Below are 26,974 nucleotides of genomic sequence, written 5' to 3'. Positions count from 1 at the left end.
ACCCAGGGACTTTGTTAATTGTCCAGGAAGTGAGAAAAGAAATATACACACAAACATGGATGAATCTTGAAAACATTACGCTGAGTGAAGTCAATCACAAAAGGACAAATATTGTATAATCTCACTAATATAAAATACCTAGAATATGCAAATATATAGAGATCAGAGTTTAATAGTTGTTACCAATTGCAGGTGGGAGGGGAAAAGGGAAACTATTATTTAGGAAGCACTGAATTTCTGTTTATGGTGACGGGAAATTTGGCAATGGATATTGGTAATGGCTGCACAACATAATTGATATAATTGGTGTCACTGAATGATGTGTTATTATGTTGTCGTTAGGTGTCGGCGAGTTGGTTCCGACTCATAGCAACCCTGTGTACAACAGAACAAACACTGCCATTCCTGCACTGTCCTCACAATCATTGCTATGTTTGAGTCCATTGTTGCAGCCACTGTGTTGGTCCGTCTCTTTGAGGGTCTTCTTCCTTATTGCTGACCTTCTACTTTACCTAGCATGATGTCCTTCTCTAGGGACTGGTTCCTCTGTATAACATGTCCAAAGTAAGTGAGACAAAGTCTTGCCATCCTTGCTTCTAAGAAGCATTCTGGCTGTACTTCTTTCGAGATGGATTTGTTCATTCTTCTGGCAGTCCGTGGTATATTCAATATTCTTTGCCAACACCGTAATTCAAATGCATCAATTCTTCGGTCTTCCTTATTCATTGTCACACTTTCACATGTATATGAGGTGACTGAAAATACTATGGCTTGGGTACACATAAAAAATGTTGAATTAGCAAATGTTGTGTTATCTGTGGAGCCCTGTTGGCACAGTTGTTAAGAGCTCAGCTGCTAGCCAAGAGGCTGGCAGTTCAAATCCACCAGCCACTCTTTGAAACCCTACGGGGTAGTTCTCCTCTATCCTATAGGGTTCACTATGAGTCAGAATCGACTCGACAACAATGGGTTTGGTTTGATTTGGGGTTACCCATTGTTTTTACAACAATAATTAAAAAAAAAATGTGTTGATATTGTACCTGTACCTTTAAATATGACCCTGTTTGGAAGTATGGGGTTTGTTTTGTTATATTAATAAGGTCATACCAGAGTATGGTATGTCCTAAACCTAATCACTCTTGAGTTATAAAGAGAGCAGAACAGACACAGGTACACACATTGTGGGGAGAGGAAGACAGAGAACACTAAGGATTGTTGGCATCTACTAGAAGCTGAAATAGACAAGGAAGGAACTCCTCTAGAGCCATGTCCTGAATTTGGACTCCTAGCCTCCTGAACTGTGAGAAAATTTCTGTTGTTTAAAGCCACCCACTGTGGTATTTATGGAAATCCTGGTGGCATAGTGGTTAAGTGCTATGGCTGCTAACCAAAAGGTCACCAGTTTGAATCCATCAGGTACTCCTTGGAAACTCTACGGAGCAGTTCTTCTCTGTCCTATCGGGTTTTCATGAGTCAGAATCAACTTGACAGCAATCGGTTTTTTGGTTTTGGTGGTATTTATGTTATGGAGGGACTAGGTAACTAAGACAGACCACACTAAATGGACGGTGCATGTTGTAATTCTAAGATAATCACTACAAGAAGAATTAAAAAAGCTATATAGCTGCCATGCCAATAAAATAGAAAAATGGAATAATAAAGAGTGATCAATCCAAAAGAAAGGCAAGAAAAAAGATTTAAAAGGGGCAGGCAAATAGAAAGCCAATAGTTCGTAACATGATATATTACAACTCAACTATTTAAAATAACTCCTTAATTTTAAATTGACTAAATGGTCCACCTAAAATGCAGTGGCTATCAATATAATAAAAAATATAAACTGAATTTTATGCATCTTTAAACTTTGTTGTAATATTTTAGGATCTAAGACATGATCATTTTGCAAATGTTCCACGGGTGCTTAGGAAGAATGTGTGTTCTCTACAGATGATTCAGAATTGTACAAATGTCTAATAAATCAAGCTTGTTATTTGAGTTAGTCAGTTTTCATATATCTTTGTTAAATTTTGTCTGCTTGACCTAGCAATAATTTCAAGAAGTATGATGAAATCTCCAACACTGATGATGCTTTTGCCAATTTCTCCCAAAGTCTTATCAATTTTTGATGATATATTTTTAGGCTGTTTAGTTATGTGGATAAATATTTACAGTCTTCTCCCTAACAAAGGGAGAAAATAAATATTCTTTTGGCATTTCCCTTTCTCTATCCTGCCATGAATTTGATTCTGGGTTATTAGAGATATATGTTCTTATTGCTTCTTTTGGTCATTTTTTTTTTCTTACATTTTAACAAGCTTTTCCAAGATATTTGATTACCATTATTTATGATGTCATTTAATAGTCTCTGCTCTCTGTCTTATCATTTAGTTATTTCTATGAAATGCCTTTCCAATATGGGTCTTTGTGGCTAACCTTCTATGAACTTATACATCTGAGAAAATTTTAAAAACTGGGCTGTAACATTTGAATAATATTTCAGAGATCTTGCCAGTCATCATTTTAATAATATTAGCCCACTTCTTTTTTTTGCATCCAGTATGGCTATTAATGTTGACCTGAGTCCTGCTCCTTGTTAGGTGTTCTATTTTTTTCTTATGGAAGATGTTAGAATTTTCTTTGTTGTTATTTGAAATTCCAGGTGTGAATTTTTCTTTTTTCTTTTATTTTCCTTTAGTACCCAGTTGGTAATCTCAGAGTCTTTTCAATCCAAGGTCATTCTCTTACTTTTTTTTTAATTTAGGGAAACTTACTTCTTTAGTGCTTTAAATATTTCCTCCTAATTACTGTGATTTTTCTCTCCTTCTCAACTGTTATTATCTGGCTATTGACAGGTCTAGTCTCTTTATCTCTTAAGTTTACCTTTGTATTTTCTATTTTTCATCCTTCCAGTTTCTGGGGAAATTTTCTCAATCTGATATTCCAAATTACTAATTCACTAAGCAAGTGTATTCATTCTATCAGAGTCCTGAGTGACACAAATGATTAGGTGCTCGGAGCCAAAAGGCTGGCCATTTGAGTCCATCCAGAGGTGCCTTGGAAGGAAGGCCTGGTGATCAGTAGAAAAACCAGCCATTGAAAACCTATGGGGCACAGTTTTCCTCTGACACACATAGGGTTGCCATGAGTCAGAATTGACTCCTGGGCAAGTGTTTTTGTTTCGTTTTTATCCATTTTACTATTTATTCTGTCTATTATGACCTTATTTCTTGGCCATTTGGTTCTTCTTTAAGATCGTTGTTGTTATATTCTGCTAATAACTTCTTTCAGGTTTACATAACAGCCAAACAAGTTACAAAGCAAATTTATAAACATGATTTCAGCATTTTTTTTTTTTTTACGGAATTATACTTAACGTGAGATGTGGTTGTATTTTAATATATTTAATACGATGTGCGTTTTCCTGAAAAGGAAAAAGTGCCTACAGAACTCGAACTGTTCATGTTCCCAATAGAGGCCGAATGTAAAATGGGTGAATTCAAGAAGTAAAAACTGGGGGCTGCAGGATTACACAAAGTGTGGCAATATTGGGATATTAGAGAGGGGTTTTCTTTTTTTGGAAGAGTCTATATCTGAACAGGGATTTGATGGTGGTGGTGTACAATAATGATGTATTCCAACCATTAAATTTAGGAAAGTCAAACGGTTTGGAATTTTTTTTGGGGGGGGGCAAAAATATGCATTTTGTCTGGTTCTAGCTCAACTGGATGGAATACGGACTTAATGTGAGGAAACCGGTTTGCTAACAGTAACGTGATCGTGTTTATCTTTGTTTCTTCTCCATTGCTGTAACTAGAAATTACTTAAAAAAAACAATGGCCTCAGTAAAGGATACAAACAAAAGCCTCACCAGGAGACCCCTTTACCTGAGAACTGCAAATTACCAGCCTTTCCTTCTCTGACAATAAGCTGAATGTGTGCCAAGGGGGACAGGCTTCTCTTGTTCGCTCAGCTGCCTGTCAGCAGCACATCACCTGTCTCGACTCACCTCCTTCCTTGGGTGAGCTGGGACAAGAGAAAGCCGCCTCTCTTGTTTCCCGCCTCCAATGTGCTCTTGCGCGCCTCCCCGCCTCCTGCCTGTCCTGCCTGCCCCGCGTCTGCGTCTCGTGCGCCCAGGTGCCCGCGCGAACTGCGCATTCACTTGCCCTAACGCCTCAACTGCTGTTATTCGGCCCGGGCTCCAAGCCAGCGGAGCCATGTTCCTTCTTCTGCTCCTTCTCACCGCACTTGGCCAGCTGCACGCAGGCCTCAGTAAGTCCGCAGACCTGCTCCGGCACCCGTGCCTCCCCCAGTCTAGGCTTCTGAGAGGCTTTGTTCCCTGAAAAAAAAAAAAAAGAGGCCGCCTGTATTTTCGGGCCAACTTCCAGGCATAAGTCCCTCTGCTGTCCCCACCCGCTTTACCCGTGCCTCTTGCTTCAAAGTTTGTGACTAAGAAGGTAAAAGGGACAAAAATGAAATATGTGGTCTTATCCACATACAGAATTCTGCCATTCTAGGAATAATTGCATCAGGATAAAGAAGGCGTTCTGTAATAATTTCCTGATTTGACTACTGCCGTCCTCCATCTGCTTGCTCCCCTGGAAACAGCGCATCACCCTGTATCCAATATTCTACCTCTCTTGTCTGCAAAACCTTGGTATACCCGTGTTTTCTCATTTCCACACCTCTTTACGGCAGTGGATTTTGTTACTCAGTGTTAGTTAAGTTGAACTGTTTAGCTGCCAGTGTGTGCGTGTTTGTGTATGTGTGTGTGTGAGAAAGATAATAAAAATTAGAGATCTTGCCAAAGATTCAGACAAGGGTTCAGAAATTTGTAGGCAAGAGTGACCAGAAGGGCAGTGGCAAGGGAGAATAGATGTATAAATTGTACAAAAGGAAAAAGAAATGCATTGATAATGTAGAGAAACAAATGCAGAATTAGAAATGGATAATGTCAGATCACAGGTATTAAAATAACATCACTTATTTTTGTTTTAGATTCTCATAAAACAATTCTGCACACCACAATTCCTGAGAAGATTTCATCGTCTGACAACAAAATGGAAGCAGAAAATAATGTAATTGGAAAATGATAACTATTTGTATTTTAAATTGTAAAGGCCAGAGCAAAGTTACTGAAAAATAAGCAGGAATTCAGTTCTTGGGGGCAGAGTTGACAGCTAAGAACAGGTTCACAGCAAGGAGCATTTTGATGAGGATGAGTGTGTGTGATGTGTGTATGGGGGTGGGGGTGGGAGAGTGAATCTGTTGAAGATGAAGGATTTTAGAGCTAGGATCCCTCCAGGCCAGGACAAGGATGAGGCAAGCAAGCTAGGCACTCACCTCTGGTGCAGGAAGCTGGGATCCCACAGGATTAGAGTGAGGCAAGTGAAGTGAATCATGTAAGTGTAGGATCAGATTCTGTCTGTATTTAAAATGTGGATATTTTGTTCCTTGTGGATTTTTTTTTTTTATTAATTTTGATTTCTTTAATTATTGTGTGAAAATATTATTTATCTTATTGTTGTTGAGGTTTTGGCACCCTGTTCCTAGCCATGGTGATTCCCTCAGCTACTTGGTCTCAGCTTTCAGTGGATCAGTGAGGATCTGAATGGTGATGAGCCTCAGGCAGGACTGTCTGGTCATTAGCACATGGCTTTCACAGTTTGAGCCTAGATACTAGTAAACATTCCTTCTCTGATTATCCCCAGGAAAATGTACTTCTCAAATGGTTGCTTCTAGTAGAGGATAATCTAACACTTGCCATAATCACAAATCTTCAAATTTATTATTTTGTTAAGTGGCTTTTAAAAACCTTTTCTCCTTCTTTCACATAAATATTGACTGTATCAGGTCCTTGCCATGCACTTCCCCCAATGTGCTGAAGGTAACGTCCTGTACCCATATCCCATTCTTTTACCTTTTCTTCCTTTGGTATCTGGGCTTTATTTACCAACATGCATATCATACTCCCTGCTTCTCTCCTGAGTGAATTATTAGCCATGAGGCAGTATGTAAGCTCTACTCTAGCTTCCTTTTCTGATTGCAAAGAGGGGGCTCCATTTGACTTTTTGTTTGATTTCCTAAGATTAGTAATACCAACTTTTCCTCCCTATTACTTATCACTGAGCATACAATCTTTGAGTTCCCCACTTGTCCAATCTCTAGCATTTTAAAAAAGGCATTTAATAATATGGAAATTCGGGAGGTGAAGCCAAGATGGCAGAATAGACAGACGCTTCCGGCGAGCCCTCTTTACAACAAAGACCCGAAAGAACAAGTGAAATGAGTATATTTGTGACAAGCGGGGAGCCCTGAGCATCAAAGGCAAGCTTAGACAATGAACTGAGGGACAGGGGAAGGAATAGACCATTCAGAAGTGGAGAGGAGTTACCGGACCTGAATTGTGGGGAGTCCCCAGGCACCATTCCCAGAGCGGCAGCAGCAGCGGCGGCAGTGGGCTGGTCCTAGCGTTTGGCCACAGTTTCCTCAGGAAGAAGCAGCCAGCCGCACAGCTCACTCACACCTCCGTAACCTGAGGAGAATGGCGCTCTTGGCAAAAGCTAAGTACTTGTGTATATTTTACCGCGTCTCCCCACCCCCAAGCCGGCTTCAGCGGCTGAATCCCTGGGCCTGAGATAGGCCATGCTGAGCAACTAGAGCCATCCTTCCAGCCTTGGGGAAGGAAAAAATTTGCAACTGGGTGGAAAAGATAATTTGCTAGCTCCAGTCACTGGGGGAGCTCAGGACAGAAGTGGCTCCTGTCCAGGCATAAACTGTCCATGGACCTTGAGTACCTTTCCCTTCTGCATGGACCTGTGTGAGCCTATTTTGGGACAATAGGCCCTTGTTTGCAAACTCCAACCATTTCAGCTGTGCGTTGAAGAGGTGGGTGTTTGACATTTGACATTGCTTTGCCTATTAAACAAGGTCGTCACCTACCCACATCAGGGCCCTAAGGACTGGTAGCTCCACTCAGATCACCTAGCCACCCGCGACAGGGGTCCAAAGATAACCGGTACCTCCCAGTCCTTACAACCAAAAACTTTGGGTGCCCATCGTCCGTCTGCAAAACCCACCCACTAGCACCCTCTAGGGAACAGGGACAGGTTTTCCTCAGAGACACTTGAGGGTCAGTTCTCATCCCCCTGCCTTGTTCAGAGCATGACCCCCTGCTGCAATCAGATACTGGTATATACGCCAATCACCTCTTCCCCTCTAAGACTATAGGACAGAGCCTGTACCACACACTTGATGATCAGCTACCTGGACACCTGAGCTGAATTCATACAAGAAAACTGAATGGACTCCTAGACTGATATACCTGAAACAGCTCTAGCCAGCTGGGAACAGGACACCAGAGCTCCAAAGGTGAAGTTAATCAAGCTAGCTCACTCAAGCAACCCATAGGGATATACCAAAACAAAACAAAGCAAGCAGCTATGATACAGTAAGCAAGCATAAACTAATACAATAACTTACCGATGGCTTGGAGACAACAGTCAATATCAAGTCACATAAAGAAACAGGCCATGATCACCTCAACAGGCTCTCAAAACAAAGAATCCAGGGATCTTCTAGATGAAAGTGCATTTCTGGAATTACCAGATGCAGAATACAAAAGTTTAATATACAGAACCCTTCAAGACATCAGGAAGGAAATGAGGCAATATGCAGAACAAGCCAAGGAACACACAGATAAAGCAACTGAAGAAATTAGAATGATTATTCAGGAACATAATGAAAAGTTTAATAAGCTGGAAATATCCATAGACAGACTGCAATTAGAAATTCAGAAGATTAACAATAAAATTACAGAATTAGACAACTCAGTAGAAAGTCAGAGGAGCAGAATTGAGCAAGTAGAAGGTAGAATTTCTGAACTCGAAGATAAATCACTTGGCACTAATATATATGAAGAAAAATTAGATAAAAGAATTAAAAAAAATGAAGAAACCTTAAGAATCATGTGGGACTCTATCAAGCGAAATAACCTATGAGTGATTAGAGTAGCAGAACAGGGAGGGATAACAGAAAATACAGAGCGAATTGTTGAAGACCTGTTGGCAGAAAACTTCCCTGATATTGTGAAAGATGAGAAGATATTTATCCAAGATGCTCATCGAACTCCACGTAAGGTAGATGTTTAAATAAAGTCACCAAGACATATTATAATCAAACTTGCCAGAACCAGAGATAAAGGGAGAATTATAAGAGCAGCGAGGGATAAACGAAAAGTCACCTACAAAGGATAGCCAATAAGAATAAGCTTGGACTACTCAGCAGAAACCATGCAGGCAAGAAGGCAATGGGATGACATATTTAAAAAATTGAAGGAAAAAAATTGCCTGCCAAGAATCATATATCCAGCAAAACTGTCTCTTAAATATGAAGGTGAAATTAAGACATTTCCAGATAAACACAAGTTGAGGGAATTCATAAAAACCAAACCAAAACTGCAAGAAATACTAAAGGGAGTTCTTTGGTTAGAAAATCAGTAATATCAGGTATCGACCCAAGACTAGAACACCGGGCAGGGCAACCAGAAGGCAACCCAGACAGGGAAATCCCAAAAAACAAAGCAAGATTAAAAAAAAAAAAAAAGCCCCAAACAAGGTATCAGCGATGTTATTATATAAAAGAAGGCAACGTTAAAATAATAAAGAGGGACTAAGAAGTGTAATCATACACCTTCCATATGGAGAGGAAGATACGGTGATACAAAGAAGTAAGCTAGTTTTAAATTTAGAAAAATATGGGTAAATAATAAGATGACCACCCACAAAGGAGACAAACTATCCTACTCATCAAAATAAAATAAAAACAAGGGAAAAATACAGACTCAGCAGAAACAGAATCAACAACAACAAATGTGATTAAAGGACAACATATAAAAATATGTAAAGAAAATCTACTCAGCACGTGAAAAGAAACTGTCAACAACACACAAAAAAAGAAATCAAAATGATAGCACTAAATTCGTACCTATCCATAATTACCCTGAATGTAAATGGACTAAATGCACCAATAAAGAGACAGAGAGTGGCAGAATGGATTAAAAAACAAGATCCGTCTCTATGCTGCCTACAAGAGACACAACTTAGACTTAGAGGCACAAACAAACTAAAACTCAAAGGATGAAAAAAAATATATCAAGCAAACAACAATCAAAAAAGAGAAGGAGTAGCAATATTAATTTCTGACATAATAGACTTTAAAGTTAAATCCATCAGAAAGGGTAAGGAAGGACACTATATAATGATTAAAGGGATAATACATGAAGAAGATATAACCATATTAAATATTTATGCACCCAATGAGAGGGCTGCAAGATACATAAAACAAACTCTATCAGCATTGAAAAGTGAGATAGCTCCACAATAATAGTAGGAGACTTCAACACACCACTTTCGGTGAAGGACAGGACATCCAGAAAGAAGGTCAAAAGACACGGAAGATCTAAATGCTGCAGTCAACCAACTTGACATCATAGACATATACAGAACACTCCACCCAACAGCAGCCAAGTATACTTTCTTTTCTAGTGCACATGGAACAGTATCTAGAATAGACCACATATTAGGTCATAAAGCAAGCCTTAGCAGAATCCAAAACATTGAAATATTACAAAGCATCTTCTCTGAACATAAGGCCATAAAAGTGGAAATCAATAACAGGAAAAGCAGGGAAAAGAAATCAAACACTTGGAAACTGGACAATACCCTGCTCAGAAAAGACTGGATTATAGAAGACATTAAGGATGAAATAAAGAAATTCAGAGAATCCAATGAGAGTGAAAACACTTCCTATCAGAACCTTTGGGACACGGCAAAAGCAGTGCTCGGAGGCCAATTTATATCAATAAATGCACACATCCAAAAAGAAGAAAGGGTCAAAATCAAAGAATTATCCCTACAACTTGAACAAATAGAGAGCAACAAAAGAAACCCACAGGCACCAGAAGAAAACGAATAATAAAAATTAGAGTTGAACTAAATGAAATAGTAAACAGAAAAACAACTGAAAGAATTAACAAGACCAAAAGCTGTTTTTTTGAAAAAATCAACAAAATTGATAAGCCACTGGCCAAACTGACAAAAGAAAAACAGGAGAGGAAGCAAAAAACCTGAATAGGAAATGAGATGGGCAATATTACAACAGACCCAACTGAAATGAAAAGAATCATACCAGATTACTATGAAAAACTATACTCAAACAAATTTGAAAACCTAGAAGAAATGCATGAATTCCTAGAAACATGCTACCTACCTAAACTAATACAAACAGAGGTAGAACAACTAAATAGACCCATAACAAAAGAAGAGATTGAAAAGGTAATCAAAAAACTCCCAACAAAAAAAAAGCCCTGGTCTGGACGGCTTCACTGCAGAGTTCCACCAAACTTTCCAAGAAGAATTAACACCACTACTACTAAAGGTATTTCAGAGCATAGAAAAGGACAGAATACTACCAAACTCATTGTATGAAGCCACCATATCCCTGATACCAAAATCAGGTAAAGACACCGCGAGAAAAGAAAATTATAGACCTATATCCCTCATGAACATAGATGCAAAAATCCTCAACAAAATTCTAGCCAATAGAATTCAACAACATATCAAAAAAATAATTCACTATGACCAAGTGGGATTCATACTAGGCATGCAGGGATGGTTCAACATTAGAAAAACAATTAATGTAATCCACCACATAAATAAAACAAAAGACAAGAATCACACGATTTTATCAATTGAGGCAGAAAAGGCATTTGACAAAGTTAGGCACCCATTCATGATAAAAACTCTCAGCAAAATAGGAATAGAAGGAAAATTCCTCAATATAATAAAGGGCATTTATTCAAAGCCAACAGCCAACATCACCCTAAATGGAGAGAGCCTGAAAACATTCCCACTGAGATCGAGAACCAGACAAGGATGCCCTTTATCACCACTCTTATTCAACATTGTGCTGGAAGGCCTAGCCAGAGCAATTAGGCTAGATAAAGAAATAAAGGGCATCCAGATTGGCAAGGAAGAAGTAAAAGTATCTCTATTTGCAGATAACCTGATCTTGTACACCGAAAACCCTAAGGAATTCTCCAGAAAACTACTGAAACTAATAGAAGAGTTCAGGAGAGTATCGGGATACAAGATAAACATACAAAAATCAGTTGGATTCCTCTACACCAAAAAAAAGAACATCGAAGAGGAAATCACCAAATCAATACCATTTACAGTAGCCCCCAAGAAGATAAAATACTTAGGAATAAATCTTACCAGAGATGTAAAAGACTTAGACAAAGAAAACTCCAGTACACTTTTGCAAGAAACCGAAAGAGACTTACATAAGTGGAAGAACATACCTTGCTCATGGATAGGAAGACTTAACATTATAAAAATGACTATTCTACCAGAAGCGATCTATACATTTAATGCAATTCTGATCCAAATCCCAACGACATTCTTTAATGAGATGAGGAAACAAATCATCAACTTCATACGGAAGGGAAAGAGGCCCCGAATAAATAAGGCATTACTGAAAAAGAAAAACAAAGTGGGAGGCCTTACTTTACTTGATTTTAGAAACTATTATACTGCCATAGTAGTCAAAACAGCCTGGTACTAGTACAACAACAGATACATGGACCAATGGAATAGAATTGATAATCCAGACATAAATCCGTCCACATATGAGCAGTTGATATTTGACAAAGGCCCCAAAACAATTAAATGGGGAAAAAAACAGTCTTTTTAACAAATGGTGCTGGCATAACTGGATATCCATGTGCAAAAAAATGAAACAAGACCAATACCTCACTCCATGCACAAAAACTAACTCAAAATGGATCAAAGACCTAAATATAAAATCTAAAAGGAGAAAGATCATGGAAGAACCTACAGATTGGGAAAGAATTTTCAGCTATGACATCTCCGACCAGCGCCTGATCTCTAAAATCTATATGATTCTGTTAAAACTCAACCACAAAAAGACAAACAACCCAATCAAGAAGTGGGCAAAGGATATGAACATGCACTTCACTAAAGAAGATATTCAGGCAGTTAACAGATACATGAGCAAATGCTCTCGATCATTAGCCATTAGAGAAATGCAAATTAAAACTACGATGAGATTCCATCTCACTCCAACAAGGCAGGCATTAATCCAAAAAACACAAAATAATAAATGTTGGAGAGGCTATGGAGAGATTGGAACTCTTATACACTGCTGGTGGGAATGTAAAATGGTACAACCACTTTGGAAATCTATCTGGCGTTTTCTTAAAAATTAGAAACAGAACTACCATACAACCCAGAAATCCCACTCCTTGGAATATACCCTAGAGAAATAAGAGCCTTCACACAAATAGATATATGCACTCCCATGTTTATTGCAGCTCTGTTTACAATAGCAAAAAGCTGGAAGCAACCAAGGTGTCCATCAAGGGATGAATGGTTAAATAAATTATGGTATATTCAGACAATGGAATACTATGCATCGGTAAAGAACAGTGACAAATCTGTGAAACATTTCATAACATGGAGGAACCTGGAAGGCATTATGCTGAGTGAAATTAGTCAGATGCAAAAGGACAAATAGTGTATAAGACCACTATTATAAGATCTTGAGAAACAGTATAAACTGAGAAGAACACACACTTTTGTGGTTACGAGGTAGGGAGGGAGGGAGGGTGGGAGAGGGTTATTTACTGATTAGTTAGTAGATAAGAACTACTTTAGGTGAAGCGAAGGACAATACTCAATACAGGGAAGGTCAGCTCAACTGGACTGGACCAAAAGCAAAGAAGTTTCCTGGATAAACTGAATGCTTCAAAGGTCAGCGGAGCAAGGGCGGGGGTTTGGGGACTATGGCTTAAGGGGACTTCTAAGTCAATTGGCAAAATAAATTCTATTATGAAAACATTCTGCATCCCACTTTGAAGTCTGGCATCTGGGGTCTTAAATGCTAACAAGCGGCCATCTAAGATGCATCAATTGGTCTCAACCCACTTGGATCAAAGGAGAATGAAGAACACCAAGGTCACACGATAACTATGAGCCCAAGAGACAGAAAGGGCCACGTGAACTAGAGACTTACATCATCCTGAGACCAGAAGAACTAGATGGTGCCCGGCCACAACCCGATGACTGCCCTGACAGGGAGCACAACAGAGAACCCCTGAGGGAGCAGGAGAACAGTGGGATGCAGACCCCAAATTCTCATAAAAAGACCAGGCTTAATGGTCTGACTGAGACTAGAGGAATCCCGGCGGTCATGGTCCCCAAACCTTCTGTTGGCCCAGGACGGGAACCATTCCCGAAGACAACTCATCGAACATGGGACTGGACAATGGGTTGGAGAGAGATGCTGATGAAGAGTGAGCAACTTGTATCAGGTGGACACTTGAGACTGTGTTGGCATCTCCTGTCTGGAGGGGAGATAGGAGGGTAGAGAGGGTTAGAAAATGGCAAAATTGTCACGAAAGGAGAGACTGGAAGGGCTGACTCATTAGGGGGAGAGTAAGTGGGAGTACGGAGTAAGGTGTATATAAGCTTATATGTGACAGACTGACTTGATTTGTAAACGTTCACTTAAAGCTCAATAAAAATTATTAAAAAAAAGATCATGGAAGAAAAAATAGGGGCAACGTTAGGAGCCCTAATACATGGCATAAACAGTATACAAACATTATTAAGCATGCAGAAGAAAAACTAGATAACTGTGAGCTCCTAAAAATCAAACACCTATGCTCATCCAAAGACTTCACCAAAAGAGGAAAAAGTTTTCAGCTATGACATTTCGGATCAGTGCCTGGTCTCTAAAATCTACATGATACTGCAAAAATTCAACTACAAAAAGACAAATAACCCAATTAAAAAATGAGCAAAAAATATGAATAGACACTTGACTAAAGAAGACATTCACGTAGCTAACAGATATATAGGGAAATGTTCACTATCATTAGCCATTAGAGAAATGCAGATCAAAACTACAATGAGATTTCATCTCACTCTAACAAGGCTGGCATTGATCTAAAAAACACAAAATAATAAATGTTGGAGAGGCTGTGGAGAGATTGGAACACTTCTACACTGCTGGTGGGAATGTGAAATGGTACAACCACTTTGGAAATCGATTTGGCACTTCCTTAAAAAGCTAGAAATAGAACTACCATATGATCCAGCATCCCACTCCTTGGAATATATCCTAGAGAAATAAGAGCCTTTACACGAACAGATATATGCACACCCATGTTTATTGCAGCACTGTTTACAATAGCAAAAACATGGAAGCAACCAAGGTGCCCATCAATGGATGAATGGATAAATAAATTATGGTATATTCACACAATGGAATACTACCCGTCGATAAAGAACAGTGAGAAATCCATGAAACATTTCATAACATGGAGGAACCTGGAAGGCATTATGCTGAGTGAAATTAGTCAGTTGCAAAAGGACAAATATTGTATAAGACCACTATTATAAACAACTTGAGAAATAGTTTAAACTGAGAAGAAAACATTCTTTTGTGGTTACGAGAGGGGGGAGGGAGGAAGGGTGGGAGAGGAGCATTCACTACTTAGGTAGTTGATAGGAACTACTTTAGGTCAAGGGAAAGACAGCACACAATACAGGGGAGGTCAGCACAACTGGACTAAACCAAAAGCAGTTTCCTGAATAAACTGAATGCTTCGAAGGCCAGCGTAGCAGGGGCAGGGGTTTGGGTACCGTGGTTTCAGGGGACATCTAAGCCAATAAAATCTATTAAGAAAACATTCTGAGTCCCAATTTGAAGAGTGGTGTCTGGGGTCTTAAATGCTAGCAAGCAGCCATCAGAGATGCATCAATTGGTCTCAACCCACTTGGATCAAAGGAGAATGAAGAACACCAAGGACACAAGGCGATTATGAGCCCAAGAGACAGAAAGGGCCACATTTACCAGCAACTACATCATCCTGAGACCAGAAGAACTAGATGGTGCCCGGCTACAACCGATGACTGCCCTGACAGGGAACACAACAGAGAACCCCTGAGGGAGCAGGAGAGCAGTGGGATGCAGACCCGAAATTCTCATAAGATCAGACTTAATGGTCTGACTGAGACTAGGAGGACCCCAGTGGTCATGGCCCCCAGGACTTCTGTTGGCCCAGGACAGGAGCCACTCCCGAAGCCAACTTTTCAGACAGGAATTGGACTGGACAATGGGTTGGAGAGGGATGCTGGTGAGGAGTGAGCTTCTTGGATCAGGTGGACACTTGAGACTATGTTGGCATCTCCTGCCTGGAGGGGAGATGAGAGGGTGGAGGGGCTTAAAGCTGGCAAAATGGACATGAAAAGAGAAAGTAGAGAGCAGGCTGTCTCATTTTTTAATTGAGAGTGTATATAAAAAAAAAATAGCAAGTTGTATTTGGGTTTTTGTGTGAGAGACTGACTTGATTTGTAAACTTTCACTTAAAGCACAATAAAAATTATAAAAAAATATGGAAATTCAATGCGTTTAACTCTAGCAATTTAAAAAGACTCCTTTTATTTGTTTCTACAGGCAATTATTACTAATGTGGGCTATGACTGTATTTTAATAGATCTGATATGATGTGAGGTAGGACTTGCAAAAGTAAGCACGCCTAGGAACAGACAGAGAGACCCCTCAGATTTGGCAAATAGAAACACAGGACATCCAAGTAAATATGAATTATTTCTAATTGTGCATATACACATAAAAGAGAAATATCACATGGGACATCCTTATATTGGAAATTATTTGTTGCTCATCTGATGTAAATTATAGCAATCGAGAGTACGCATCTCTTTCTTTAATTATATTTCCCTGATAATTTTACTTTCCTTATCTGTTTCTCCTCTTGCAGAATTTGCTTATCAATTTCTTTGCAGTTACAGCCCCTTTTGCATTTATATTGAAACATGGTAGCTACAGTGATCGTATCCAACTTATTTCATTCTTTTGTCCATCGAAGATTTGTGCATGAGAAAACTCACTAGACCTTAGCGTTATGAGATAGTGTGTTGAACATATGCTTACAGAAAATTAACAACCCTGAGAATTGCTTTTCTTAACTTTCTTTTTCATTCTCTGTGATTATTTTGCATGTCTTGGTCAACAACTTTTTAAAACGTCCACTGACAAAAAAAGAGCTTTGTTGTCAATATTTATTCCCTTCTTCTCCAACACTACATATGATGATCCATTTTTCCCATAAATAAATCCTTTAAAAAAAAAAAGCATTTGGTAGCACTCATGTAAGAGAATCAAAATTTTCAAGGAATTAAACCTATTTCAAAAGTAGACATAACAAGTGCTATAATAATTATCCACTTCAAGTTAGAATTTCTTTTCCTGTTCATAAGTAACATTGTCTTCCTCAAGGAGAGCCTTGTCACTAACTAGATAGTAGACAAAAATTATCTTGGGTGAAGGGAAGGACAATGCACAATACAGGGGAAGGCAGTACCACTGGACTAAACCAAAAGCTAAGAAGTTTCCTGGACATGACCAAACACTTTGAGGGACAGCATTGCAGGGACGGGAGTCTGGGGACCATGGTTTCTGGGAACATCTGGGTCAATTGGCATAGCAAAGTTTATTAAGAAAATGTTCTGCATCCCACTTTGGTGTGTGGCATCTGGGGTCTTAAAAGGTAGCAAGCGGCAAGGAAAATATTAGCCCAAGAGACAAAAGGGGCCACATAAATGAGAGGCTTCATCAGCCTGAGGCCAGAAGAACTGGATAGTGCCCAGCTACCACCAGTGATGGCCCTGACAGGGAACACAGCACAGAGTCCCTGATGAAGCTGGAGAAAAGTGGGGTGCAGAACTCAAATTATAGTAAAAAGACCATATGCGATGATCTGACTGAGTCTGGAGGAACCCCATAAGACATGGCCCCCAGACTGTCTGTTAGTCCAGGACTAAAACCATTCCTGGGGCCAACTCTTTTCAGACAAAGAATAGACTGGACTATAAGACATAAAATGATACTTGTGAAGAGTGTGCTTCTTATTTCAAGTAGATACATGAGACTAGATGGGCAGCTCCTGTCAAATGATGATCCGAGAGAACAGTAACACTACAGTTACCTCAGTATCAATTGGAGGGGCTTAGGAGCTGTTTGTTTGAGCAGCATTATCCAGAATGAGGACAGGACAGCCAACATTTGTACTTTTGCTCCAATTTTGAATAAACATTATCTCCATCTTTATGCAAACATTCACCAAAATTTGTATCTATTTTGTCTCCACCAAAAGCAGCACATTTTTTCTCATTGACTCCTAACTGAAAAAGGGAAGGGGGTCTTACGTGAAAGAGCCATTTAAGCAAATCTTTTTCACTAGAAAAATATTGCACAAGCAAAGTGTATGTTTTTTTCTGCATTGTGATTACTTGCACCTGTGCCTATGCCCCAATACGGTGACACATTTAGGTCTTTGATAATCTCTGTAATAGAAAATGGAGCAGTTACATTCTTTAATTGTTGCAGTGGATTTCATCCTGGCCCTTGAAAACTTGCTTGCAATTTTGTAATCAGAAAATAGCTCTGATAGTAATATGTTCAAACTGCCACTTCAGTTGAAAGACTCACGATGATACACAGTGTGGAAAACCATTACTTCAGCTGCAATTCTTACATCTTCGTCTGATTTTCTGTTAATAAAAAAAAAATTGTTATTGTATCACCTTCTTTAGTGCTAATTGAGTAAATCACCCATCTCTTATGCTTAGCTCTTAGTATATGCTGATTTATATCTGACTTTCCATGATTTTTATGTCAAATGAAGATTTACACATTGCACAAAGAGCTTCAAAAGGACTTTTCCCCCATTTAATACATTTTCACTGTTAAGAATATTCATCACCAAATTTACACTAGCATTTTGGCAATTTAGGGTTCAAATATACACAAATACAAAATAGATAATTACAGCCAAGGTAAAAATTGAAAAATCTGGAATTGAATAATTTCACAGCTGCCATCAGTGAGCCTCAAATCTGAACTCATAACTAATCCTAAACAGGTGTTCAACCATTGAAATGACTGCAAACTTGAGAACTAAAAATAAATTGAACGGGATATGAGATGCAAAAAAAAAAAAAAAGGGAGGGGGGGAGGGCACTCCTCTTTGCCTGTAGGAGACAGCTACCCTTATAAACATAGTCTTCTGAACAATACCAGAGATAATTATAGGAAGTTTTGGGAAACCTGGAGTTCAGGGGATTGACAGCTTTTCAGAAGAGAAAGTGCTTTAGTACTGACAGGCTTTCAGTTGTGTTAATGTAGTCATTGGAGTAAGTCTACTTGTGGACCATCTGACTTTGAGAAGTCTGGCCACTGGAGTGAGGAACTTACTGATTATTGTCTAGAAGCATGAGGCAGTCACTGATTGTCTGGCTTTCAGAATCTTGGAGCTGTCGTTGATTTGCCACCTTTCAAAAGCTGGTTATTTGAGTGAGGCTATGTTTTATGGTTGAGTGTCTGATTTTCAGAGCACATAAACTGACCCGAAGACATTATTTCTTATTAACCCACCTAACCCACTGCTGTCGAGTCGATTCCGACTCATAGTGACCCTATATTTCTTATTAAAAAATTGTTCATGACCTGGGACTTTGGCCAAAGGACAGTCTTCTTTTCTTGAATGTGAAGTTATCAGTCCTCTCACCTCGCCCCCACTTTGGACTTCCCTCAGACAAATGTTCAGGAGAGATAAGACATTGTCCAGATCTTTATTTGTGGAGGTTTGATTTTTGGCTAGTGTTGCCATTTGAGTGATTCAAGCTCTGATTATTGTGGTGGAAAATAGCTCTGCTTGCCCTGCCAAATTTTTGTAACTTATTGCAAAAAGCTGAATATAGAACATTCATGGTGTCCTGACAAAGTCAATATAGGACACAGGACAAAATCATTAAGTACAGTACATATTGTATATGTATTCAAAGCCTGGCAACTCTACACACATTCTAAGATGTATATGCCCTGGTGTACATGCTGTGGTTTCAAACCAGTCCAGGAAGGCTGAGACCATCCACCTCTGATACCAAATGTGTGGTAGATAATAAATCCCGCTCCACACGCCAACTGTGTCCTGTTGAAATCTCAGCTTCCCTTCCTGGTCAGTCCAGACCCTCGGTGTCCCACTCAGCCATTTCTCTCATTCCCATTCACCCAGGGCTAGGTCAGTGGGTACTGGCCCCTTCTCTCTCTCACCCACATTTATCCAGCGACAGTTCAGCAAGTACTGGCCCCTTCTCAGTTTCATAGGTCTGATAATCTGTTGAAACGACTCGAACTGCAGGAAAGGGCTATCTTTAATCCAGCAGAAAAAAAGGGCACAAACACATAGGGTTAGGTCTGGGAGGTATCTCAGTTGAGGAGCTTCGATGTTCCCAGGGGATGTGCTTACCCTCCCCAGAGCTGATGTTTGTGCTGTCCACCTCGGAAGCACCAATGAGCCTCCGTCTTTCAAAGCCTTTTATCGGCCTCCCCACGTGACCAGGATAGATTACATCATGCCTGCTGAGCCTTAGTCAGCATCAGGCCCATCTTGGTCTGGTTGGCCCCCACTCATTGGCCTCAGGTATGGTCCTGTGCTCAGGAACCAGGACCAAAGACCAAATTGTTTACCGCAAGGGGCTCCACTCCTCCGCCTAGCCCTGTATAATCCAACATCCCTCCCTGCTACCTTGCGTATCAGCGTGTGAGCCCTTGATTAGGTTCTGTCATACAAGACTCCATCATAGTAGACTGGAGTGATTTCTCCAGTTGGCCTCAAGACACAAACAGCTGTGTTGTGAACTACCTATGAGACCTTGTGGCAAGAAACTGCAGTCAGCCTCTACAAGCTGAGGGCAGCCCCTGGCTGACAGCTGATAAGAAAATGGAGACCTCAGTCCTACAGCTGGAAGAAGATGAATTCTGCAAACAATCGGTGAGCTTGGCCCCTAAACTCCAGATGAGATCACAGCCCCAGCCAACACCTTAATTTCCATCTTGTGAGACACTGACAGAGGATCCAACTAACCTGTGCTCGTGTGAGATAATAAATATGTGTTGTTTTAAGCTTCTGGATTTGTGGTAATTTGTTATGCTACAGTAGAAAATCTATACAAATATCTAGCATTATTTTGAATATATTTCATTTTATATGATGGTGTTGTTCATGTATTCAATTAGGTTTCTTTGTGCTTCCATCTGAACTTACGTTTTTAAGATCTCTCTTTGTTTCTCTATGTACACATACCTTTATTGACATATGTACATCAATTTCATAGGTTTAACAGCCACTGAGTATTCCACGCTGCACGTCTACTGCATTTATTTACCTAGAGTGATATTGTTGTTACTCTATGAGCACAGGGGATACTACGTGCATGCACATCCTCGTCTTTGTCACCTTATCGACCTGTGTAAAAGTTTCTCCGGAGTACATCCCCAGGAGTGGATTTGCCAGATCTTAGAGTATTCACCTACTTAAATTAAGAGTATTATCAAAATATTCTTCAGAACGGTTATACCAGTTTATATTCCCAACAACAGTGTGTGGGCTCCAGTTTCTTCATGTCCTTCTCTTCGTTTAGTATTATTCAGTATTGTGAGTTTTGTCATTCTGAGAGACCTACAGTGATATCTTATGGCTTATTTTAATTTGCATTTCTTAAATAATTACTGAGATAAAAGTCTTTTTATTAAGAGATAATTTATATGCAGCCAAAAGCATAAATCTTAAACAGTTTCTTGAGTTTTGAGGAAAGTGTATACTCTTGTGCAGCCAGAATGCTCCTTAGCAGCAAGGATGGCGAGACTGTGTCTTACATACTTTGGACATGTTGTCAGGAGGGATCAGTCCCTGGAGAAGGACATGATGCTTGGCAGAGTACAGGGTCAGCAGAAAAGAGGAAGGCCCTCAACGAGGTGGATTGACACAGTGGCTGCAACAAAGAGCTCAAGCATGACAACGATTGTAAGGATGGCGCAGGACCGGGCAGTGTTTCATTCCATTGTGCACAGGGTCGCTATGAGTTGGAACCGACTTGACGGCACCTAACAACATAACAACAACAACATATACTCTTGTAGGGCACCCTGGTGGTGCAGTGGTTAAAGCACTTACTTGGCTGCTAACCAAAAGGTAGGCGGTTTGAGCCACTAGTGCTCGCTCCTCAAGAGAAGGATGTCGCAGTCTGCTTCGGTAAAAATGTACAGCCTTGGAAACCCTGCATGGCAGTTGTACTCTGTCCTATAGGGTTGCTATAAGTCAGAATGGACTCCATGGCAGTGGGTTTGGCTCTTGGTTTTTGATTATATACTCTTGTAAACAACACCCAAGTCGAGATAAAGAACATTGCAGAAAATTCCTTTATGTCAATTTCTAATAAATCCCCATCACCCCAGAAGCACTGTTGTGCTTTCTGTAATCATAAAGTAGTTTTGCCTATTTTCAAACTTTATATAAATGAGGTCATATAATATGCCTATAGGGCTTTTCATCTCTGTCTCTCCTTTATGTGGCTGCTCCAAACTTTATCCTCTGGTCCTTTAGAATTTGAAAAGTCTCCATAAGGCATGCTGCTTTTCTTGTCCTGCCCTAAGATTAAAATCCATTAACAGAGATATTTTACCTTATGCTATTCCCTTTTTTGAAGTGTTGGCTCTTTTCTAGAATGTGCTTGCTTTTGTTTACTCTACATTGCCTTCAGGTGTGTTTTGATTAGAATGTATGTTATCTGTAGTAGGGTCAGTTCTGGTAGGAGCTACTTAACCTTAACAGAAGTGATTTAAGAAGATCTTATTTTTCATTTCTTAAGTATTTTTGTATTTTTGTTTATACTTTTTATTGAGGTATACATTCAGTGAGTGCACAATCTTAAATTTATAGATCGATGATATTTAATATACACTCTTCTGGATATAGAATACACACACTTCTGGATGTAGAATTTGTAGCATGCTGGAAGGTGCTCTCCTGTAGCCTCTTAGTCAATAGCCCCAAATGTTACCACTATTCTTATTTCCATCAACATAGATTAATTGTGCCTATTCTTGAAATTTATGTACATGGACTCACACAGTATGCGATCTTTTTTTATGTGGCATCTTTTATTCAACTTTATAAATATCCAGAGTGCCATTTAAGTGATTCTTCCCAGAACATTTATCTGTTCCAAAATAGCTTGCACACTCAAACACACTTAAAAAAACCAAAACCAAATCTGTTGCCATTGAGTCGATTCCAACTTACACGCTTAAAAAAAGTTTTAAATGTCGGCTACTCTTGCTGAAAGAATTGAAAAATGAACCAAAAACATAATTTAATGACTATTGAATTTTCTGTTACCTTCTATGGCATTTCCAGACATGTGTCTGCTCTCTGTCTTTTCCTACATTCTATTCCAAAGGATAAGCTAAGTAAAATTACATTTATTATGTTATGTTGCTGGAGTGTAGTACATTTCTTGTAGCTCTGTCTCCTGGGAGTGTCTCTTCCAACGATCATGGCAGTTCTCTTTCCAGGAGAGCGGGAAGTGAGTAAGTAACAGGTTTCCTCAAGTGAGATGGGCATCTTTGGTGTTTGCCTTGGACATGGTAAACGAATGGGGTGTTTCTAAGTCAAAAAGTAACAATCATCAGGCAAGCTTACCCCCCCAGAAATGTGAGTAACGGCATATAGCAGGCCGATCACTGCTCTGTGGGGCAAATTATCCGATAGGCAAGGTACACACGAGCTTACTTGTGCCTATTTACTAATCTGTAGTGATCATGTGAAATTGTTTGTTACGGATTAGTAAATGAGCACAAGTAAGCCCGTATTTACCTTGCTTGCTGGGTCATCTGCCCCTGTCAAGAGGGTTTGATTCTGTAGGAAGATGCTGTGGGGTTGGGAGAGAGACAGATGCCAGATATACCTAGAAGCAGAATCTTTGAAGTGGTGGAAAAATGTGAAATTGTTCACTACAGATGATCTGGTAAGCAAGGTAAGCACTGTGCTTACTTTGTCTATTAGATAATCTGCCGCTGGTGTTCCATCACCTAATTCTCAATTCAGAATCTTGAGGCTTCAAATACTGTCATGGGAAGGGAAGTACATGTAATGCTTATGTATTATTATTAATTTGGTCAATCTCTTTAAGCATAATTTAGAGTAAAAAATATTTAATGTATCTCATTTGCAAGTATTATTGAAATTCTTTTGGATATTCATGTTACAGATTGCTTATATCATTAAAATAGAAGGAAGACAATATTTAATCCATCTCAAAAAGCAGTGAGTATTTTGTTTCAAAGCTTAATTCTTTGGTTTCTTGATTTTTATGACTAGAATGATTTCAGTTCTAATTTATTGATACCTACTATATATGGGGTATTGGGGAAAATCCTAGACATGCAGAAAAGAATTATGCATTGTCCACAGTTAAAGAATTTATAATAGAGGGAGATAGGCTGAGACTCATACATATTGAAACAATTTTATTATAATGTGGTGTTATGACAATGGAGCCCTGGTAGTGCAGTGGTTAAGAGCTCAGCTGCAAACCAAAAGGTTAATAGTTCAAATCCACCAGCTGCTCCTTGGAAACCGTATGGGGCAGTTCTACTCTGTCCTATAGGGCCACTATGAGTCAGAATTGACTCGACAGCAATGGGTTTTGTTTTGTTTTTGGTACTATGATAAAGGTGTACATAGGATTCTTGGAAGTCACAAGGCTTTTTGGAGGAAGAGGAGACTTGGATCTTGAGGGAAGATACCTAGTTATATAAAGAATAGGGGTAGGGAAGAGGGACATTCTATTTAGAAATAAAATCTTGTGCCAAACACGGAGATGTGAAACAGAGTGGTTTCTCTGATAGGAAAAAAGCCTATGTGATTTATTAAAGAACATACTTTTTGGAGGACAAAAAGTAAAAGATACTGGAGGAATAGGCAGGAGCCAGGTTATAGAAGATCTATAATGCCATGGTAAGGATATTGGGAGCCAAAAATTGTTTTAAGCACTGTGTTGATATGGTAACATTGAGTCTTCGAAGGCTGTTTTTGAGGGCACAAGAGTAGAGGTGGGATGACCACTTCTATGACAATATAATTGTTTACATGAGTGATGATGGTGGTCTGTACAATGGCATTGGTCATAGCACTGGAAAGAAAGATTCACTGTAGTTTGAAGATTGATTTGGTTTGGTAATTGGAAAAAAGTGAGGCATCTAGAGTGATTTAGTTATTATGTGAATAATGGGTAGGTGATGGTGTAATTAAATGAAGCCAGAGGTAAAGACATATTTGTGGGAAGAAGGGGTTAGTGTTTTTTTCAGTGCTTGTAAGACATTCAGGTTGGATTTTTCCACTAGGTAGGTGGGTATAAGAGTCAGAATCTCTGAAGAGAGGTTGGCATAGGGATATAGATTTAGGAGTAATCAGTAGCTTGCCTATAATTTTTAAAAAATGAGAGCATGTTACTTAGCTTATAGAATGTTTGTAAATAGACTGGTAGCTAAAAACTGAACTCTGGGAAAGAGCAATGTTATGGGTTTTTTTTTTTTTTTTTTTTTCTAGTAGGTAGAACAAAAAGAGCAGCCAACAGGGAAGATCAAGCCTGAAGGGAAGAGAAGCAGACGTGAATTGTGATGTAAATTAAGCGCTTGGACTTAGGGGTCACAGTTTTCAAATAGAAGCTAGAAGTCCAGTGCAATAATGATTTATAAAATGTCTTTTGGGTTTACCATTCTGGTGGTTATGGATCTTTTCCAGAGTGGTTTCAATGTAAATCACAATTGAAAAAGTGAAAAAAATGTGTGTAAATGACTCTTTTGATGAAATACGTTGAGAATATAGAAAATATATGGAATAGTTAGGGTAGGACACAGGGTCAAGGGAGACTTATTTAAGATGGCAGTGACTTGGAAATAACCTTTTTAAAACAGTCTTAGGATAAAAAATAGAAAGGAAGGGCTTGAAACTATAGGAGAGAAAAAGTTTGTATCTTCAGTATATGGCACAAGATGAGATCAGAAGCACAGGTATAGCAATTTGGTTTAAACAAAAAATGTCATTCTTTGGAACTAAAGATAAGGAGTGTGGATGGGTACAAGTGAGCTAAAAGTGAAGGGACATGGGTATTATTGGAATGGCTGACAAGAATGATGTCAAGTTCTTGAGTAGTTACCGAGGGAAATGAGAGAAAATTCTGACCAAGGTTATTGAGAGGAACCTGGCATTTTAGTTGAGGTTTAACCCATTGACGTCAAGTTGATTCCGACTCACAGCTGAGGCTAGTGCACATGCATTTAAAGCAAGCCTAAGTAAACCTAAATTCTCCCTTAACCCTGCATTTTAATTTTGAATTTTGGGTATAAAATTTGAAATCACAGAATGCTTGCTAATGACAAAGATTTGAAAGGTCTGTGCTGGAAATCGGCGGCCTATATTATTTGACTATTTGATGACTCTGGTAATTTGGGTTGTTCATTAACACTGGTATTATATATTGCTCTTGTTAAAATGCCTATTTTAGTGCCTAACTTATTGTAAGTGATAGAGATGCATTTGGACACTAGAAAGGATAGTTGATTAGCACAATTTTAATCCGTCAGTAAAAAGACAATTTATGAAGAATGATTTTTTTCTACTTCTGTTTTACAAGTTGAATATATTTTTATTGTTTTTCCCTAGGTCATTTCTATCTTTGGCTTCTGTTGTTTCTTCTTATGACAAAAAGGATACCCTACATTCTAAGTCTTTAATATTTCAGGTAAGACTTAAGTTTTTTTTTTTTCTTACAGATTTCTTATTCTAGATTTTCTAAAAAAAAAAAGGTGACTATTTCGCAATTGCTATAATATTATTTTATACATTCACTGGTTCAGGAGAAATATTTTACTTCATGGTAACATTGGCTAAACCCTCAAAGTGTAAGCAATGGATGTAGAAAGAGAAGTGAACTTCCACATTGAATAACTTTGGACTGGTGTCTTTTTCTACCTGGCACAAATTCATGAAATAATTACCAGTCATATTAAAGTACCGAGGTAGCTAACTTAAAAATAAATGACATATGTGGGGTTGTTCATTTTAAAATTGAGTTATCCTTTTTTTCCCCCTTTGTCTATTATTTTTTCAGATGGATTGCAATTATCAAGGATATGTTGCGGGCTTTCCAAATTCACTTGTGACACTCAACACTTGTTCAGGACTCAGGTTGTGGCCTTATTATGGATATTCAATTTGCCAGTATCAGATCCTGCTAGTCTGTGAATTGATCCTCCATATATGTTTTCTGGTTTTATGGTCATCTTTGTTATTTTAATTCCATAAGAGACTGAACCAGAATTACCAACAAAATAGGGGTGGTCACCTTGGCAGCATATGTTCCTGGTGGGAGGCTATTTGTTGACATTGACAGAATCTGCTGCTTGAGGCTTTGAGCAATCTTGAGTTTAGGGTGTGTTGATTGGTCTCTTCGCACTTCTTTAATTTTCTTAAATTCTTTCTATTTTTGTCCGATTTCTTAATTTCCTGGGATGATTGGCAATTGTAGAATGCTTGAGTCTGATTGGCACTTTGGCTCTGCACTCAGTTTTTAGGGCTATAATATCTTCAGTTCAGCCCACATGAACAAATGACTTAGGACCTTAAATGGCAGAAGAGAGTTTGCTTTCAAAGAGAAGAAAGAGTCCTAAGGGACTGAGCTACAGGCTGGTGTAGAAAATCCGCACACTAGGAAGGGGTCTTACCCTGTTTAAGCGCACAGATCGACACCACTACCTGCTTTCTTTAGGATAGGCAAGGTATTTCTCTTAGAATATTTGTAATAGAAGGCAATATAGGCATCCCATGGTACAGTGTCCAATTCTGAGGTATAACCTCAAAGGATAAAGAGATAAAATAGCAAAACCAAGGTGTCTTTAAATCTAAAAAAATGAAAAAAATCTTAGCCATAATTTCTCATTAGAACATTAGATTTGGTAGAATAAT

At 39.0% G+C, this 26,974-nt stretch overlaps 1 protein-coding gene across 3 annotated transcripts in view; it reads left to right on the top strand.

Moving 5' to 3' along the window:
- The window catches only part of LOC126065719 (disintegrin and metalloproteinase domain-containing protein 5-like), a 149,714-nt gene that overhangs the window by 4,722 nt on the left and 118,018 nt on the right, over positions 1-26,974 (top strand). The window contains exons 1-5 of one of the 3 annotated variants that reach the window (XM_049866081.1): positions 3,785-4,269; positions 4,996-5,075; positions 23,217-23,272; positions 25,673-25,751; positions 26,121-26,197. In XM_049866081.1, coding sequence (XP_049722038.1) covers positions 4,065-4,269; positions 4,996-5,075; positions 23,217-23,272; positions 25,673-25,751; positions 26,121-26,197 — 497 coding nt within the window. In that variant the 5' untranslated portion in view covers positions 3,785-4,064. Of the gene's footprint in view, positions 1-3,784; positions 4,270-4,995; positions 5,076-23,216; positions 23,273-25,672; positions 25,752-26,120; positions 26,198-26,974 lie in introns of those variants that run through there. The other 2 variants (XM_049866083.1, XM_049866082.1) reach the window with 2 other exon arrangements.

Source organism: Elephas maximus, chromosome 22, assembly GCF_024166365.1.
Source record: "Elephas maximus indicus isolate mEleMax1 chromosome 22, mEleMax1 primary haplotype, whole genome shotgun sequence".
NCBI lineage: Eukaryota > Metazoa > Chordata > Mammalia > Proboscidea > Elephantidae > Elephas > Elephas maximus.
Note: the sequence above shows the minus strand (reverse complement) of the source record. Positions and strands in the feature narration are given on the sequence as shown.